The sequence below is a fragment of the Micropterus salmoides genome, unplaced genomic scaffold (assembly GCF_014851395.1).
Source record: "Micropterus salmoides isolate LMB-PRFRI ecotype aquatic unplaced genomic scaffold, ASM1485139v1 Ms_hic_scaffold_21, whole genome shotgun sequence".
Taxonomy (NCBI): Eukaryota; Metazoa; Chordata; class Actinopteri; order Centrarchiformes; family Centrarchidae; genus Micropterus; species Micropterus salmoides.
Window position 1 is genome coordinate 11,631,818 of NW_024041262.1, and position 20,155 is coordinate 11,651,972.

The following is a 20,155-nucleotide window of genomic DNA, read 5'->3' on the forward strand; positions in this document are numbered from 1 at the left end:
ATTTGACATTCATCTTGTCAAAATAGTCGGAAATTCTTACTGCTTGTATTTCGAAACATGAAATTCAAGTGGAACTTCAGAGCCATGAATGATTAGTGAGTGGATGCAAAGTGAGCAAGAACAACGACTAAGGTCCAAAAAGCACTTGGAGAAAATAATTACAGATTTGTTCTTTTGTCAGCACACATCCAAGGACAAAATGTCATACTTTATTTTCAGAGTGTGCACTACAGTAATGGAGTCAAAATCAGGCCATATCCACGGTTTACAGATGAATAAAACACCAACCTTGTACTTTGTTAGACACATTTATCTTTTCTTTTAAATTGAAATATGTGTTATTTAGAAGATAATGACTTTATTCATGCATGTGAGATATGTTTATCTGTGAGAACAGTTTTATACTTTCACAGTATCTGCTGCACATTTAAAAACAAAAAATCTTTTTGGCTTTGAAAGCAAGCCCTGCAGTGCAGAAATTCTTGCAGTGTGTTAAGACGCACACACATAAAGGCACAATACCTGCAGCACGTTGCTCCATAAACACACCCACTGAGTGCAACTATAACCTGAAAGCTCCGCCGCAGCACAAAAATAACAAGCAACATGCGTGGAAGAGCTGATAGCAACAGCCGACATGATTGAACTCACGAATTAGAATGAGACTGCATGAATATAAACATGAGACAGCCATGGGAAACAAAATGGGGATGGGGGATCAAGAATTTCACTGAGTAATCTAAAGTGCTGGGCAATTTCTAACATCCACAAGCAAGGTTTAAAAAGACTGAAGGAAAACTAGTAAAATACAAAGTGTGAGGCAGTGAAACCACATGTTGAAACAAAGTCTACAAACACACACACACACACACACACACACACAGTAAGTAGATTAGTGAAAGAAAGAATGGATGGGTGGAGAAGAAGAAATGGGTCCTATATTTCACATGTCAATATAGACATACACATGATGTACACATCATCTACCTATCTGTCTGTCATATGTACAGATTACAAATTGTGGCAATGACAAATTTGCATTTTAATCCAGTTTAAAGGATTCCAAATTTGTTATGTTGACATCAAAAATCTAAATTCTCTCCATGTAACAAAGGCATCCTCAACACCAATGTGCCTCACTAAACCAAATTACAGAGTCTGAGTGTCTTTTGAAAACCTCCTGCTATGCCCAAAGCCCCGGTGGTGGCACAGCTCCAATTTCAACTCCATCAACAGGAATCAGATGGTTAAATTACTGTACTGCGAAGAGCCGTTCATCATCTTGTGACCATGAGACAGCTCAGCTCTTCATCACTGTTCAGGAGAAATTCAACTGGTTCCTTCCTTTTTTTTCCTCATCAGAGCTGAAACTCAAAGTCTACTGAGTGACTCAAATATTTAGTTTATACTGATTATTTTGTGTCAGATATATGTTGTTAAATGCAGCCAAATTCAGATTTACTTCCAGACAGTTACATACAACTTTACAACTTTTCAAATTTAATTTTCAATCACTAAGATGTAACTCGAGCATATCAATTCCAATGAATACGGTTGAATCGTCTCCAGGCTCTGGGGTACAAATATCACCATCTCCTCGCTGCTTTCTCCTCCTTTTTGATTCAGGCTGCAGCTTAAATCTCCAAACAGCATCTCAAACTGCACTTAGGCTAATTCCCCAGAGAGAAAGCCTGCATCACCCTCCCACTTTTCCTCCTCTAAGTTCTGTGCTCGTTTGCTTGCTCTTTCCCTCTCTCTGTCATCATTGCTAAAATAAATCAAAGGTACAATAATTCATGAGTGTTAAGAGTGTGTTTGCACGCGAGTGTTTGTGTATAGGGGAGTGAGGGTTTGATTTTTACAGAGCACGAGGAGTTTTGAGCAGATTTAACTCCCTTTTACAGAGGACGGAAAGAAAAAATGAAACATTTTTAGTCACACAGAAAAGAAAGCCTAAAAACCAAGTTACTGAAAATGAATTGATATAACTCAATTTGAATCAGGCTATTGCTCCCAAATAATGATTAGCAAGATATTTTACGAGATCCAAGAAAGAAATTGTTCCGAGTGAAGATGAAAGGGAAAAAAGATTTAGCAGCAGTTGACATGAATTTTGGAAATATCTATTAACAGCAAAGAACTGCAGTGAGAAACCACATCCAGCAATCAGTGTGGATTTAAAAATGTCCAATCTCCAAACTGGCTCAGAGGAGGATGAAAGTTAATGAGGTTTCTCGTCAACAAAGAGTGGAGTGCTGCAGCCCGACCTCTGGGCACCGTGAGTCACTCCGCTGCATTTGGTTTGGTGATTTCTTTCAAAGGCCTGGGCCACCAGCTGGGTCGTGTTTATCAAAAACTATCAAACGGGCCGCTCATGGATGTCGGCTTGAGGACAAGATGCTAACACACTCAGTCTCACTGGAGGTGCGTGTGATGCTGAAAGCAACTGTTGGTTTCTATACAGCAAGTATTTATTTTGTTTTGTTCAAAAGTAGAGCCGTCATGTTACCAAAATTCACAGCAGCATTATCATTTCAAATTATTTCCGGTTTGATATACTTTCAAAATGTAATGTAAAAAGGTTTATGTGTAGTTACTCTAATTGTCGCGTGACGCGTTATTAAAAATATACAGTAAAAAATGAAAATAAACAAATCTTGCAGCACTCCAGCACTTGAGGAACCCCTGGTTTACATGATAATATGCTTATTTTAAAAGACACTCACCAGCCAGCACTCCTGCCATGTAAAGCAGACTTATTCGTAAAATGCCATGGACCATCTCCAAAGGAACGCCAATCATCAGCTGCAGTAAAGCATTGAACCCCAGCTGCTCCAAACTAAGGAGAGAGCAGAGAAAGAGATCATGATTCAGATGACAGCATATGATCTTTGTTCCTCCTTCTGTGCATCATCTGCTACAACAAACCAGAGTTTAACTGAACCGGTCCTGCATAAATCAACCTGGGGGTAAGTGGAGCTTCGTGAACGTACCCAACGTGCATGAACATGTAGCTGAAGAAGCGCCACACTTGTGCACGGTGGCCAGGATGGTAGACCAGGGGGCTCTTCATGAAGTCAGGCTGATAGGTCTGCAGTACCCACTTGTTTAGCATGATGCCATAGCACATGAACACGATAATCTGCAACAGTCACAGAAATGACACCAAACTGTCAGTTCTTGCTGACATACCCATTTCGAGCTCTCTCCGCAGACTGCTGGTATAAAGGTGGAAATTGCCCTGCAAAACAAAACCCATTATGCTTTATGAAAGACACATGACATTGTCTTTACATTCTGTATTCCTCAGCTGACGCTTATTAGACTTGTGGAGACAATTACTGCCCGCAGAACCCCCCCCCCCCCCCCCCCACACACACACATCTGGTTCAATTCCATTAATTTGTTTCATAGAATAATGACTCATTGTCTCTGTGAATTAAAATGAACGTGAAACGTTATTATCACATCCTCATTGTCATTACAGACCATTCAATGCTATTTGGAGGCATTATGTGAGCACTTGGCTTTCTTTCTTCAGAATTATGATGATTTCAGGGGAAAAGGTTGAGGTTTTGTTAAGAGGCTGTAGGTTATTTTCGCTGCTTAATCCCCAACCATTCAACAGTGGTCTGTAAGAGCTTCTGTGTTAGTGCTTTTATTTTTTTTTCCAAATGAGCATAATAGGTCATTTAATGCCACTGTGGGGACTACGGTGTTCACTGACCTGGTTTCCAAGTTCCAAAATCAGTGTCTGGGAAAGAAAAAAACCCTGCATGCAGGGTGACTGAGGGTTTCAGCTTGGAGGAATGGCATTAACTGCACCCACTAAGCACCGACTCCCAAATGGGTTACCAGCTCATATCGAGCTCACAGTAAAAGCGTGTGATCAAAGGCAGAAAATCTTTTCTGTGGGTCTGAAGCGAACGACTGAGCCAACAGAACAGTCGAAAGTCAGTGTCGTGGGTTAGTAGTACATACTCAAGTAAAATACTGCAGGCCAAACGTGACAGGAATATTTGAAACAGGGGGCTGCATCAGTAGAATTTATATTCAGTTCAGTGTCTGACAAGTCGATGGCATCACCTCCTAAATCTCACCTGTACTATGGTGACAATGGCGATGAAGACAGGTGGGGGACACAGGCGGTTCTGGTGGAAGTACCAGCGTCGGTCCGTCTCACAGGGCAGGATCTCGTACGCCACATAGCGAACAAAACGCTTGTACAGACCCAGCCCCGTCTCATCCAGCAGGATCTCCCGCTGCAGTGTGCGGCGGCCATTGGCAATGGCTCGTCGGAAACTGCTGGAGCGCTTACTGTTCATCTGAGGACAAGGTGGAAAAACATGAATGTATTATTCTAAAGCGTTGAGTGCAATATCTTGTGGGCAACTGTATGGATTTTACAGAAACTCAGAGGAATGATGAGCATCTTATTCTAAATTTGACTGATGGGATATATGTCTACTTTTTATTTGTGGAGTTTCCATGATTATACCAGAAAACATTCTTACTTTATTTAAAGGAATATTGTTCAACATTTTAGGAAATATCCTTAATTGCTTTAATGCCAAGAAGTAGATGACATCACTCTCATGTCTGTACTCTAAATATGAAGCTACCACCAGCAACCAGTTAGATTAGCTTAGCATAAAGACTGAAAACCGCTGGGGAAGCAGCAAACCTGGCTCTGTCTGAAGGCAAGAAATTTGCCTATCAGCACCTCTAATGCTCACTAACTAACACATTAAAACTTCCTGAAGTGTTGACTTCACAGTTAGGTTGCCAGTTACTTGTCAAGAAATAGTCACAAAATTGGTGTATAGGCTAATCCTCTTAAAACCATAACACGCCCTTTTTACACTTCAATTATTGGACAGATAAAACATATGATACAGACATATAATGTGTTAATTAGTAAACTTGTATTGGTAGGCAGATTTTGTAGCCTTTGGATAGAGCCAGGTTAGCTGTTCCTATGACAAGCTACGTTAGCTAAACCAACTGCTAACTGTAGCCTTATATTTACCAGACAGACATGAAAGTTGTATTTATCTTCTCATCTATCTCTCAGCAAGAGAGCAAAAAAGCATATTTCCAAAAATGTCAAACTACAGATAAAGAATAAGATGAGAAACTGTTTTTTTAGCTGACAGGGAGAGTTTATTGTGACTTTATGGAATCAGCAGACAACTTCAATTCATTTACTATGTTTGTTTTTTGCTACTTGGTGACTTAATGTCTTTTTTGCAATAAACTTGTCTCGAGTTGTTTTATGAGCATTACTGTCAGCAGCTGGAGGACGAGGACACCTTACCAGGATGAGCAGATCTGATCTTCGCCGCTGCTGAATTTATCATTTTAGCAATTAAATCCATAACTTTCCTCACGCTAAGTGGATCAAACATCAGTAAAGGAGGATAGCTTCTTTTCATATAATCTGCGGGAAGCTCATCAGTGTGACTAATCATCCTAGATGGGGAGCCAACATTCATAAAGTACTGATTTCACAAGGGATAGCATTACAGTTTATCTGAGGTTTTACTTTTATGATCAAATAGCCAGGGGGAAAGGGTGGAGACATTGTCTTCTTTCCTGTTTTTCCGACATTGTTCCGAGGCTTCAAATAAACAGTGAAGTTTCTCTTTTGCTATTCATTCAACATGGTTCTTTTTTTGCACTTCTTGCACATTGCTACATTAAATGGGTACATTTTTGTATGACTTTGAACTTTATTTTTTTAACTTTCTCATGTGTGAGATCAAGTATCCACTCAAGTATCTATTATTTGCAGGAAAAATTAAGCCAAAAAGACACAAAATGATTAATTAGTAGGGGTGTCGAAAATAGATTTTTAGATATATCGCGATGCGGACTTTTATAGATGATTATGAATCGATTCACAAATGTCAATAATCAATTATCTAGAGGTTAATTGATAACATAATGTTGACGGAACGAAAAAGGTGGAACTTGAAAGTGCAGCTCCGGACCGTCTGTGTGTTGTACACAACGGATATGTGTTCTCATTGTTCAGCACAGACAGACAGCTGAATGAATGAATGACTGCCGCTACTAAACTTTCACATGATCAGTGAACTCAATGTAACTATCGTTAATGATTTTCACCCGCACGCTGTGCAGCACGGTAGCTCTTAGCTAGCTTCCTCTGCTCATTCTTCAAAGGACAGCTACATGACAGGAGGCAGTAGGTGAAAGCGAAGAAAAAATAAGCGCTACATGCACACAGTGCAGGTCACAGTGTGTCCGTTAATTAAAGTCTGTCTGTTGTTTCCCAACTATTGGGAAAGTGAAGGCGGTTAGCTCTTCAGACTGCGGTCTGGAAGCTGAGCAGGACGTTTTTTGGCTGCTAGTTCAAGTTCGGTTGTTGTCATTCATCCACATATTGAGTTCAAAAATGAACAAAATGCCATTTCTCAAGGCCCATGGTGCTCAGTACAAGATTACAATAATCAACTTAGACAAGACACAAACATGGAACTACAATAGACAAGACAAAAAGAGGAACAGACATGGTGCAGTGAACACGGTGTGGCTGGAGCATTGTAAAGTGTGTAGTTCAACCCCCATCTGACTCTATACTAATACTAACAGCAGCATCAGAAATAAAAATAGCAGCAGCAGAGGTCAATAATAATGCTGTAATAATGTAATAATGCTTTGCAATGTTAGCTACATTTATATGAAGTAACATAAATATCTGCATTTCATTACTACCTGCTTGTTTGGATTGTTGTTAAATATGTTGCTTTAAAAGTACCAAGTAGTCACACAGTGAGAAAAATACATCTTTATCCTGTTTGTTTTCACAATCGCATCGTAGCCCTTATAATCATAATGAGGTGCCTAGAAATTCCCACCCTTGATGTGATGTGATGATCATGATGCATCGAGATATTGAATTGAATCGAATTGAAGACCTGATAATTGTAATCGAATCGAATCATGAGACCAGTGAAGATGCACACCCCTATTAATTAGTAACAGCAACATTCTTTGTGACACAGAGATAAAACAAATGCTACTAAAAGCATTTTCAGAATTACTAAAAACAGTAATGTTTAATCAATCTAAAAATATTTAATATTAAAGCCATGATACATGTTTAAACAACTGGTGATCACTCTCTTGCCACAGGAGAGATGACAGAACTGCAACTGAATATTCATGACTGATAAGAAACTTAAATACTGTAATATATAAGTGGTTTTTGATTTGGACAGGAAGTAAGTGTGACTGCCACCAGGTCTGATTGCAGCTCAGACATCATAACAAATAGGCGGTTGAAGTGGTTTTGCCCTTGAAAAGCAAATCTTTGTTAAGAGGAACTATTCCAGCGTGTGTGTGTGTGTGTGTGTGTGTGTGTGTGTGTGTGTGTGTGTGTTCATGTTATCACAGACTCCAGGTTTGCTTACTGAGCAGGAGCTCTACAGCAGCCTGCAGGCCAGCCGGACCAACTCTTGATAAGTTCTTTAATAGAGGCTTAGGGTGAAAACTATCCTAATGCCACACTTTTGACAGCAGAGGCAGAGAAACATCAGGAAACAACACAGAGAGCTCTTTTTTGCCTCTGAAAATGTTGTCTTACTAGCTACCCACAGCAGGGATTGTTTAGATTCAATATCTGCATTTCCTTACAGTCGACAAGCGTGCTTTCTTCACAGGTAAGATTTACCTAATGGCTGAGACTATACGGCAATTCCAGATGCCTGAAGTCCCCGGTGTAGCTAAAACAATACAGCTCCTTTGAGGACAACCGGCTGACTAAGCACTTATCTCTAAATCAAAGTATGTGTTATGATGTGATGTGACACTTCATGAAATTTAGTTTCCAGGAAAAGCAGCGAAAGAAGGAACAGGCGTGTAGGCAGCAGTTGATATTGTTATCAGAATAAATCTACAACAGCTGACCTTATGTATAGGTTTCTCATAATAGTAACCTAAAACAATATGGCAGCTTCATATGAGGTGTACTGAAACCTCCAAACGGGGCCCACAGGAAGCACAGCCCACCATTTAAGTACACCATTCGTATTTCATTAGCCAGGTGCTGCTGCATGTAGATGTAGACACAGCAGGGGGCATGGTGAAAGAAATGGTGGGTCAATAGCTATAAAAGCTAATGAGCTAAATATACTGGAGGACAAAGGCTATAAATAAATGACCAAATAATGAAGAAGTAATGAACAGATTGTGCCACAAATGGAGCAGCTGCCTTTTTTCCCCCTTTTTTTAAGAAATTACTCAGAAAAACGGGGGGGGGGGGGGTGCTAATACCTTTTGGAAGTTAGCAGAGCAGGACGTGGTAACTACCCTAACTGTGGGTAATTATGACACCTGTACAATTATAGTTGTACAGTGAGGGTGTGGGGGGCCTGTTGCTCAGTGATAACCAGAACGATGTCGAGCTGGGCTGCTGGCTCTCCTGCAGATGGAGGGATGCATATTTAGTATGGAAATCAGGCCTGGAAAATGCAATTATGCTATACTTGAGGCAGGGAGTGAAAGCAGAAGAAGAGGAGAAGAGGGACATTAGGAGGCATGGAGGGGGAGATTGAGATGCCTGCGTGGGTGAGCTTGATTTGTAGAGTCTGGAGGCAACCAATGGAAAGTGGAGGTGAGATGTCGCCTGTCTTATTCTGAATATCTTAATATTGTTGAATGAAGTGTGTTTATATGAAGAAGACAGGCAGAATAGAGATAGTCTAAGGGATGTAAATATAATTATATTTTCTTCCTCTGTTGGCTTTGTCCTCTAAATAAAGTGTCTGTTTCTGAGTTTATTTCATCAGTGCTTGGCTCTGTGACAACAACTGCTGCCTCTCTCCACCTTGCACTGTATTCTCTCCCATTCATGCTGCCTCTGTGAAAATTTGTTCCCAGGAGACGCGACTAAGCATAGCTGTCACTCCGCTTCGCCTTCTGTGACGTGGAGGACTGCCGCCTCTAAAGTGAGCATTAGAAGCCTTTTGAAGTGACGACAGCAGAGAGATGGCGAACACACAAGAAGGCACACGCGAGCACCCAAAACCTGAGAGATAACGCACTGAGAGGAGCGGCGGAGCAAGGTGCACAGAAAATTACATGACATCACATAAAACGTCAAAGGGGGAAAACCATTGGCTTATGCTTCGGCAACGGTGAAAGTTCCCTGACGAGGCAACGTCTGCCAGGGAATAATTGATGTTGAGGCTAAGAGCACAAAGATAAAGATAGTATTCCCCTTTGGGGACGGCTGAATGGGCCAAACTGACAGCAGTGTGTGTGTGTCAAACAGCAAGGGTCCATCCTCCTCTTGGTAGCTGCGTGTTGCCTACTGTACATGCTGCTCTCAGCTCTAGTCAATTGTCCTTGATGGATTAATTAGCCACACCACATGGTCAATACCTCACAGCTCAATACTAATTAGTAATAACAATTAAAAATGCCCATTCAGGCACTGCAGATACAAAAAAAAACCCATAAATCATTCTGATTTTGCTCAGGGTTTACGGTGGTGACCATCTTTCACTCATAATTGTTGACATACACACAAAAAATAAATCTTTATCAGATAAATAATTTATCGTTACGAGAATGTTAGAAGGCGATGCCAATTACTGAGCGTGCTGATTCACCCCCACCAGACTTACAGTTTCAGTGTATCCATTTACCATCTGAACTATCCTTCAGAAGACCAAAATCCCCCTCTCCCTTGCTCTGGCACATACACTTGCGCAAACTCACAGCAGAATCTAAACCACTGCGGATCTTAGCCTTGCTGATTCTACCCTGACCCAGATACACAGTTTCTTTCTTGCCCAAATCCTTTTAAAATGAGTCCACCTTTTCTTCCCCTCAGCAGTTTGCGGCCACAGCCTTCCTTCATGCTTTAATCATTGCGGTGCTAAAACTCGGGTGGGGAAAAACAAACAAACCTTGACTCCAGGACACTTAAGCAAAGTGCATCACTTTTAGCCAGCAACTCATCAAAAACAGAAAGCCTGACTTGGAGTTTGTTATAGGATGTCCCTGGAGACAGATGCACTATGGGCACATACTGTGACTTCAAATGACATGAAAACTTTAAAATATTGTGTCTCTTGACTGGGACTATAACTGAAGTTTATATCTGCTCTCTTGCATACAAAACTGCTTCAAATGTGACAAAAGACTCACCCAGTTTAAAGCAGAACATTTGAATATGTACTCCATAAGCGTTTCTCTAAATCTACCCCCCGAGGGAACAGAAAATCTAAGTGCAACATTTGGGCAGAAGGGTAAAAAAATGAGGCCCATAGCAGCAACAGTCCTAAAATCCTCCAACCTTAACAAAGACAATACCCTGCTATAATCTTTAAAATACACCCGCTACCCGTGTAATTAACCATACCAGCCATTTTGGATCTCCGTCGAACATTAGCCAAATTACCACCCGAAGGAAAACAATGACACACTTCTTCAATTACACAGCTGGTACGTGATAGCATCAGAGGACTCTCTTTACAGAAATCAATATGTGCAATTGCACACAGGAATATATCCGACTTCAGGCTGGCCTGGTTTTACCCTCAATTCATTACCAGATGCTCGTCTATCACAGAATCGTCCCCTCAAAGCCCTACAAAGTGTGAACATTGACACCTTGGGCGTCTCTCAGCCTCCTGCATCGACAAAAATGTCTGTGTGTAATTGTGCGTAAACGTGTCACCGCGTGTAAACTGTGTGCTTTTTGTCTTGCTGTGTGGGATTTTGTGGCTTGGTAGTTTTCTATGCACCTCAACTCTATGTGAGTGCATATTTCAGAGTGAGTGTGTGTGTGCGTGGATGTGTGTGTGTATGGTTTCCCAAGAGAGGTTTTAGCAGAGTGTTACTTATTCACCCCTCTGGCTGAACTGATGGAGTTTTCTGGCAAAAGATGCCCTGCATGAAAGATGGGTTGAACATGAACGATGTCTTGTATTTTCACACACACACACACAAATACACACCAGAGAAGCTGTTGCCCAATGGTGCGATTCAAACATTTACACCCACTGAGGTCGAGAGAAGCAGCAAGGATTCACGGCTGCACTGAGTGAATGTAGAACAAATCAGGAAAATGTTGAACACTCCCGTTAGAGACGCAACTGACAGAAATCGCAACAGCTTGTGGGCTGAAATCCTCAAAAAGACATGGACTGAGTGCACACACACACAAATTCTGCACGTTGCCATGTCCATTTTAATACGGTGCAGGGGAGTTCCATCTTCCATCGAGGCTGGACCACAAATCAATAGAGATACCAGACTTCAGGCACTGGCTATGATATAATGACAGCAATGAACTGTCCAAATCAAAACAAGACTATCATCTGTCACACACTGTGGAGTGCTACTTATAAATCTGCCTCAGGTACAGAGACGTGAAAGGACAAAAAGCAGGGAACATGGCCTTGAGAGAGTGAAGAAAGGAAATAAAGAAAAAGAGGAAACCAGAAAAGACTTAGGTGAAAACAATAAAGTCAGAGAGCAGCAGAGAGAAAGGAGAGGAGGAGAGAAAGAAGGCCGGAAGGTATTCGTTGATGACCTTGTTGAAAATGCCACGCTACATGCGGCACTCTCCGAGAGGCAAAATCAAAATTCAAATATCCTCTAAATTAGTCAGCAAATCTGTCCTGTCAGCTCTCATGTGTATGAATGAGAGCCTGTCTGAGTTTGAGAGTGCGTGTATATCAGCGAGAGTGGAGTGGTGAGACAGACAGAGAGGAAGTGGGTGGCTGCATTAATTAATAATAAAATGTTTGTGTATATGCAAATTCTATGCATGCACAGAACGTAGTGGATATGGTCTGTGTGAGTGTTTGCGTGTGCGTATTAGACAAATCTTTAAAAATCAGACCTGCGGGTCGATAGCTGTGTGGGGCTGGGCATTCTCAAATTACCTCAGATTACTGCCTGCTACTACCAATGCTGGGCTAATCGAAGGCAATTTGCATTTGGCTGATGGGCAATTTTAAAAGTGTCTCCCTGATGCCGTCAGAGGCGAGGAAGTTTTTTTTTTCCCAACCTAACATATGCTCACAAGGAGTGTAGAATGAAAGCGAAGGAAATGAGATCTGAGGGTTCAAGGAGGCAGGTTACAAAATATTACATGGTTTGAGGAAGGGAGGGTTGAAGATGCACTGATCAAAAAAAATAACAACACTTCAAGAATGGCAGAGGAAGATAGATGTACACTTCCAAGAAAAAGGACTGATGTAAAGGAGAGGTTGCACTGTGGGAGCAGCACCTCTACACTGATTTCTCACAGACTCCAGAACTGGGACCTGCTCCAAATTGAGGGGATTTTTGTGGCCTTCATTACAAACCATGGGCAGCACAACACAAGTAAAATAAAAAAGACAGATAAATAGAGACAGAGAGAAAGAAAGTATGGGGGAGATGAGCTTAAGGAAGTGAAAATATGCCAGGAACAGGATTTGCACTGCCCTGAATTAATATCGGGTGCCTACACCTGTACGGTGCGAGGAGCCGAAGGCAGGTGCTCATCTACATGCTCAGAGAGAATCATCATCATGAATGTCTAATAAGAGCACAATGGTAAATACTGATAGGTGAAGCGGCACGGGATATAGAAAAAGAAAAGGCAGCGAATGAAGAGCCTTAGAAAATCTTAGAGGCTTCCACATATGTAGGAGTTAAGAGAGTATAATAGCACACAAACTGCTCACATATCAGCATATAAAGCATATTCTTGTATTCATCAGTCTTGCTGCTGTTACACTATTTAATAAACTAATTTCTTCAGGATATAACTGTATTTGAGTGTATTAGTTGTAAAATGTGCTGCTTTAATACTGCGGCTGTGTAGGCTTGGTGTGGGTGTTTTCTAGTACTTTGCAGTGCGCTTGTGAGGTTAAGTGTCTGGATTTACCGACACATTAACTGGAAAGATTGATCCTCCTTTTGCAGGACAACGACCTGAATGGTCGAGTCAATTTTCGCCACGGCGGAGCTCGCTGGCTCTGTCTGAATCAATTCTGTAACCTTTCTGAAATCCAACAAAAGTGGGTGTATGTGTGGAAACGTCTGTGCTGCGGGACATGAAATGCCTCATGCCACTCGCTCTGCATTACGATCTGTATCTGGGTGTGTGCATCTGGCTTCCACTCACCAGCTCGATGAGCTCCTGGTAGCACACCTGCCCCTCTTCATTGCTCTGGACCAGCGCTAACAGCATGTCCAGCTTGGACGGGTCCAGCTGCAGCTCATGGTGCTCCACCAAGCTGGTGAAGTTCTCCACTGCGATGAAACCGGTGTTTTCTGGGTCCAGCTGGAAAAACAACAGCCCATTCTCAGACGACTGGGATAAAAGTGGCATTGCTGAAAACAGTTGTATTGACAATGCTGTGTCTATTATGCATCCTGATTTCTTAATAATATGCAGCACTGCAGAAATCTGTCAGATTGCCCTGAGGGAGAATGCAACCGAGACATACACAGAGAGATTCAATAGATACTCAAAAAGACAAATGAGAGCCACTGGGCTCAGACAGTGACACCGGTATTAATTAAGCAGTGTTGCCTCTATGATGCCTGTGAAAGAATTAGACCCGCCTTAAGAAAAGGCCCCATTCAACCTCATTAAAGGAGTAGGTCTGTCAAAGCAAACAGCAGGATGGTTGTTGTTGTTGTGAGCAGCGAGAGAAGACAGGCGGGCATGTCATTCTAATAGGCAGTGACCTGCAGTTTCCCTGAAAAAAACCCAAAACAATTCCCTCAGCATTAAATTAATTTTCAGTCTTTGTTTCTGAGTGGATGCTTCATTTGACTGTGTGAGTCCGTTCTTGGTCACATTAGCAGCTTGTAGTCAGTGTGGTTTTTCTAATCGCCACTCACTCACTGAGACCCACAGCCCCATGGGTTATTACTGCTGATGTCTGTATGCCAGCGCTGCTCCTCGTAATTGATTTAAGCAAGAGAGCGTCATAAAAATGGCTGAGAGTGGTTTTCTAAAATAGCACCCGGTTAAAAATGGCTTGTAAAGTATAGGGTGTGTATCTATGCTTGGTTTAAGTAATGTGGGTTTTTTGGGGTAGCAGCTTCACTTACTTATCACTTGATTTTCTTCCCTTACATTCTCTTTCTCTTAAATGCATTCAATTGCTCTGCAATGGAGCGTTGATTTCTCATGCTAGCTTTCCTTAGTACATCGGATTGTGTTCGTGAAAATGTGCCTGAGGACAAACTGGAGCAGTACAAAAAGACCACATGGGAAGAGCCCTTGCTGCTTTTCATTTTACTGTTTCCTGAATGCTAACACAGGCTCATTAGGTTTCAGATAGTAAACCAACAGCCTCTTGTTGCTCCAGGGAGGGAGTGAGCTTTCAGATGTTGCGTCAGTGTGGAGTCAGTCATGCTGCATCATTGTTGCCCATGTCACATCAAGTCCATGAGAAGGATCCCGTCTAGGCCGCCTTAGTCTGGACCTAGTCTGCTCTGACATGGTTAGACGAAGGCATTTTATCGGCTGCATGAGGGGAGCGGCATTATACTGCGCTACACTGTGTCAGTCTCTACTGCAGGAGGTTCAAAGCTTAAAGCTCTACTGCTCAACTAAGAAGCAAAGAAGATCAATCAGGGAATCCATTGGAGTGAGAGTTTGTGCGTCTCTCTCTGAACATGATTAGTTTATGTGCTTTGCTTCTCCCTACACTGTTTCCAGGGTGTTTTACAGCCATTTAGTTGAATTTAAGCAAACTTATGTATTTATTCACCTGGGACAGCACAGTGGAGGCAGGAACTAATGGGTTAGTTTTGATGATGCTTGACTCAGAATGAGTGTTTTCCAACTGCTGGTTGATACAGTGAAGGGATTATGTTATGATACTTTTACAATACTCACATGCACACTAACATTACTCAACAGCAGGAAAAAGAACAGCTTTTAACCAATATTAACTAAGATTCTGCACTGGGACTGCACATTGTTTAAAATCCATACAGTACTTGACAATCCCCCTCTTGGTCATTGTCCCACAAGCATCTCAGTTTAACCTCAAAACTCCTGAGCATGACAGCCAGCAGTGTCAAGGCAGTCTTGGACTCCCATAAAACTAAATTTGTGAGATAAACCAAGATGGGAAAGAAAACGAGGCCCAGGTCTATTTTTAGATAATCCCCTTAACTGTGTGTTGCATGGACGTTTGTTAAAACACGGCCCTGTTCCCCCTATGAGGCTTGCTGAGCAAAATGGTGCAGATATGGACAGCGATTGTGATGTGTAATGTACCAGGATGACATGTGGGGAATACAGGAGGGAGAGAAAGCACCAAAAAAAGACAGCAGAGAGGCAAGAGGTGGAAAATGGGTGGGGGGTCAGTCGTTTGATGAAATGAAAGAAATGAAAAATGATGAAGTTAAAGGAACAGCAGAGGGAGGAGAGAGGCGAGAACAACAGAGATGAGAGAGAAATGAAACTGAGACGCACAGAGAATAAAAATGCTTTGCCAGTCTCTGTTATTCTGTGCATTTGCCTAACCCAGCAGTCTGGCAGTGAGTCCTCTTCTTCTCTTTCCTATAAGAGGGCTGTGACACACTCCAGTGCTCTGCATTCGCTTGCCACAGACTGGAGATAGATCAGATTCTAATGTGCTCCTGGCTCAGCCCAGGCTGACAGGGGGAACAGAGAGCTACGCTGGGGACGTCTGATTACTGTCAGCCTCCATATGTCAGCACATCACTACACATACAGCGGCAGCACAGACAGAGGCACACTGTATATGGCTGCGCACATTTACGCAAACCAAGTGTTGACGCTGAGCTGTCATACTGCACAAATACTGTTCCCTTCGTAGTGTGACCTTATTCTGGAAGAATGTTACACAGGAGACGCTGTCTGCCGAGGATTCCAGGAGGCGGAGGATTGGTTCTTGTAGCCAATTAGGGTTATCAATTACTCTAAGGTACTCTGAGATGAATAAGTGTTGGCAAGGCTGGTGGCATGCACGAACAAGGGGCGTGAGACCGAGAGAGGAAAGGGTTGGAAGAAGGAGGGGAAAAAGCGCTGTGAATAAAGCAGTTATTGAAGCGATCCAACACTGGTGAGGGCGACACTTTGACAAGCTGCATGCGTTGCCATGGTTACCAATCGCCTGTGTGTCATCCCTTTCTTGCACCCCCCCACCCGACATATTGGCGGTCGAGAGGCAAAGGAAAGACACACAAGGGGGGAGAGGAAGAGGAGATGAAAGGAGGGAAGGGTACAGAGTGGAAGGAAGAAACAGAATACAGGAGGGAAAGAGACCAGCAAGGTAAAAATAAGGTGGTAATAAGACAAAGGCACAGTTTAGATGTGCAGGGAGGCGGGTCGGGTAATTATGGATGGAGGGTGGAGGTGTTAAGGTGGAGAGCAACTGAACCGAGCAAGTGGGAGGAGATGGACAAGACACGGGCCGAAAATGTATACACGAGCACGAGAAGGAGGGCAAAGAGGAATGGAATGCTGACTGCAAGGAACTTATCTCAGCGTTAACCCCCGGGACCTCTATTACCTTCAGCGCAGCGACTCCAACTGACCCCAGCCCACTACGACTTATCAGTCTGTTCCACAGGGGCTCACACCTCCGGCCTGGGTACAAACCTGAAAACCCAGCCATGATACAAGTACAACCAGTGGGCTGTGACACAGCCAGTCCTATCGTCCCACCTGAATGACGAGGCTTCTCAAATGCAAAGATTTTTTGTTTTCTTTGTCTTCTGTAGTAAATGGAATTTCTTTGGGTTTTGGACTATTGATTTTTTTGATTTATTGAAATTTCTGAATTTATTGAAATTAATGACATTTTTAAGATGTCATCACCTGGAAACTGTGCTGTGCATTTTTCACAACTTTCTGACACAATATTGACTAATGATTAATCAAGTAGTCTTAAATCTTCAAATTAGGATTTACTTTGAATAGTGCTCACAAGGCTCCAGCTGACTTGAAGAACCCATGTTTGTACACAGCTCTGTATTAATTACCACCTTGTCAGATATGTTGAAATTAAAGTATTTTGGTCTATATAAACAATTAGACACACCAACTGAAAGACAACAAAAAGCATCGACTTAGTACACCTAAAAGTTGAAAGGCTGATTCTAGCTTCTGAATGAACAATAATGACTCTTTGGAAGATGGTGATTATAACTTCCATTAGGAGGGAAAACAGCACCAGCACTCACACAATGCTGACCCAGTGGCGCAGAGCCAATAATACAGACTTCTCTGGTCTCTGTGAACCAGACTGTCAAGCTTCAACAGGGCTGTGTATCTGAAGAGGGAAGTGGCATTTACAGGGCACAGCATATTTGCATGGCATCAGATAAAACCCCTTTGAACTGTCTCTGCTGCCCTCAGGACTCACTGGTGTTCACCAACAACTGGGCCACTGACTCTGTAATTATCACAATGCACGCTCTGCCCTGCTTTTTGCACTCACACTACCACTGTGGCACTGTGATGTGATGGCTCTAAGATTCAAACCACTCTCTCCTCAAGTGGAAACCACTGAAGAGAGATATACAAAGAATTTTCCTTGACGCGATCTACATTTCCTGGCGTTTAAACACAGCACAAACAGCCAGAGGCATTTTCAAATACAGCTCAATGCAAATTAGCATCAGAGAATGATGAAAGGGGGGGACAGCATTTGAGAGCCTTATTCTCTCTACTTGACATAAATATGTCAGAATAGTATTCAGAACCCCAATCCCTTATGGGATGGATATAAATACGCCACATAACAACTGAATGACACATGGGGAGATATTCACCAACTAATCATAGCATGTTTTAGTGGCTGAGTGCTGCCGACCATCAAGTCGCCTTATCAGCGGTGCTGAAATAGAAAGACTATCAGAGAAACTTTGTGCATGCTCCCATCATGAGCATATGTGGGAGCCTGCATAGGCCAGAAATAGCCTGAGCTCAGCATTGCAACTGCAGACAAAGACTAATAAACTCTCTCATGTTGTCATTGTTGCTTTCTCTTTCTCTTCCCCTGCAGCATTTTCATGCGGTTCAGTGTGACAGAGCTATATGGCAAAGTCCCCTCTCCTTTAGACATTCACTGCCCAAATAAATATAAACTAAGCATGTTCAGTTTGCTTTTGTGGTAAAACATCCCATACTGATTCAAGAATACTGCAGGAAAGCCCAAAAGCATTACACTTTCCTACCTTTAACATCTAATGTGTGTTTGACTGGAGGAAATGTTGGGATAGCGGTACCTTAAATCTAAATGTTAATAAAAACGTGCAAGGTTTCAGGTTTAAAACCCTAAACTATGAAAAAGCAGTCACAGTGACTGAGTACAAGTAAATCTAACATGCCCTTGAGCAAGGCACTTGACCTCCAGGTGCTCTTGTGGATTTGCTTAGAGGCAGACCTGCAAAAAAAAAACATGAGGCATGCTCTGCAAAACATTCTCCTGGATAAGGATGAGAAAGAAAGTGCCCAATGTTTAGGCGGGCAGCAGGCTTTGTTAAAAACAAGCTTGCATGTTCGCAGTCCAAAAGCTGTTGGCAGATATCACTTTATTCTAGTTTAATTAAAGAGACCTTTTCCAAATCAAAGTCCGGTGCATGGAGTCCCAAAAGTGGAAAGAGCCTGTCGTCAGTCTATGTGAGTGATTTGGTCTAGACTTGAGCTTAATAGGACCGCAGCCTGCTCAACTGTGGCAGTGCAAACAGTCTATATGAACATACTGGCACATGCAGAGTAAACCCCACAATCAATAAAACAACCAGCTGTGTACAGTGAGAAAATACTGGCTCCATCTCCAGCCCAAGGACCTGCTAAATCCAAAATGGATATTGATACAGATGAATCAGCCTCTTTGATAGCGCATTAAAATGTGTCTATGAAGAAGTGTGTGCTGTTGAGGTATCACTAAGTAGTTGTTATCACAGAAGGGCTTATACAGTAAATGACTCACCAGTGTGACCACAGAGCATCTTCTTAGTCAACCCACAAGGGCTTCCTCCACTTGTTATAAAAAAACACCCCACACACACACATTCATAAAAATGCAACACGTGACCACGGACACACACAAACACACATTTCTCCCAAAGGCTCTTGAGTCTGTTGATCAATGTGTTGCTGATGGGCCGCTCGTGACCCCATAAACTCTGCAGCAGATAATCGATTTCTCCCTCTTGGACAGAATGATTGCCCAATCTATCTGTCAGTCAGCCCAAACCCCAATAGACCAGTTCATCATCAAAAAAACACGAGACACATTTAGAAAGGCTAGAGTTAAATACAAGACATGAAATAGAGCTGGAAGCACTTCAGGAAGCACTAGCCAAATATACATGTGCTTTAAATCCATTTTGACTTGTTACTTTTGGAGATGGTACAGCCAAAGCTTAACTCAAACATAGATCTGACTGGACAGAAAAGCAAATAGCAGTTTGGGCAGAGGAAACCAGATGTCATGAGAAACATTTTTCGCTTGCCTAAATATGGCCACTAACACTGTCTTTTCAACAGCAGGGCTGAAAAAGAAGGAAAAGATTTAAAGCCAAATAACAGCTTCTTCTTCTAAGATCTGGACTTTACAGGAACTGCGTCCTTGCTCAACCCTTGGGAATGAAAATCGTAATAAATCTTGCAATCTTTGTTTCTTGGGACCCTGAGATGATAAGACTGGGCATGTGGTTAACACAGAAGAAACGAGGAAAATCACACATCCATGCACAGACACCGTGATTGCTGCAAACACTAATACAGCAGCTATAACACACTATCTTGGGATCTTTGCTTCATTTTTCAAATGTAAAATGCACCAATCAATCCATCTATACATCCATTCATACAGAAACCCATCCATCTATTTGCACACTCCCCCCCTCCCTTCCCATAAACCATGACATGATGCCCCCCCCCATTCCCGCTGTGGCTCATGATCTGACCTCACATTCTCGAGGCCCACATGGCTCCATGATGCTTGCATCCGTCGTGTTGTCTCACGCTCTCATGTTTGCCCGTGCAAAAAAACAGCCCCTGCTATCAATCCTCACATCAGCTCTCACCCCCAGCCTCCACGTCTCAATCCCTGGGTAGACGGCGAGGTGGCCAGGAGCCTGTAACCATAGAAACCTCTGCCGCTGCTTGCTTCGCTCG

At 42.5% G+C, this 20,155-nt stretch overlaps 1 protein-coding gene across 3 annotated transcripts in view; it reads right to left on the minus strand.

The window, feature by feature from the left end:
• The window catches only part of rhbdl1 (rhomboid, veinlet-like 1 (Drosophila)), a 55,666-nt gene that overhangs the window by 22,920 nt on the left and 12,591 nt on the right, over positions 1–20,155 (minus strand). For 2 of the 3 annotated variants that reach the window (XM_038736329.1, XM_038736327.1), the window contains 4 exons: positions 13,157–13,315; positions 4,101–4,325; positions 2,994–3,142; positions 2,727–2,839 (listed from right to left, as the gene is read on the minus strand). In XM_038736329.1, the coding sequence (XP_038592257.1) occupies positions 2,727–2,839; positions 2,994–3,142; positions 4,101–4,325; positions 13,157–13,222 (553 nt within the window). In that variant the 5' untranslated portion in view covers positions 13,223–13,315. Of the gene's footprint in view, positions 1–2,726; positions 2,840–2,993; positions 3,143–4,100; positions 4,326–13,156; positions 13,316–19,944; positions 20,153–20,155 lie in introns of those variants that run through there. The other variant, XM_038736328.1, reaches the window with a different exon arrangement.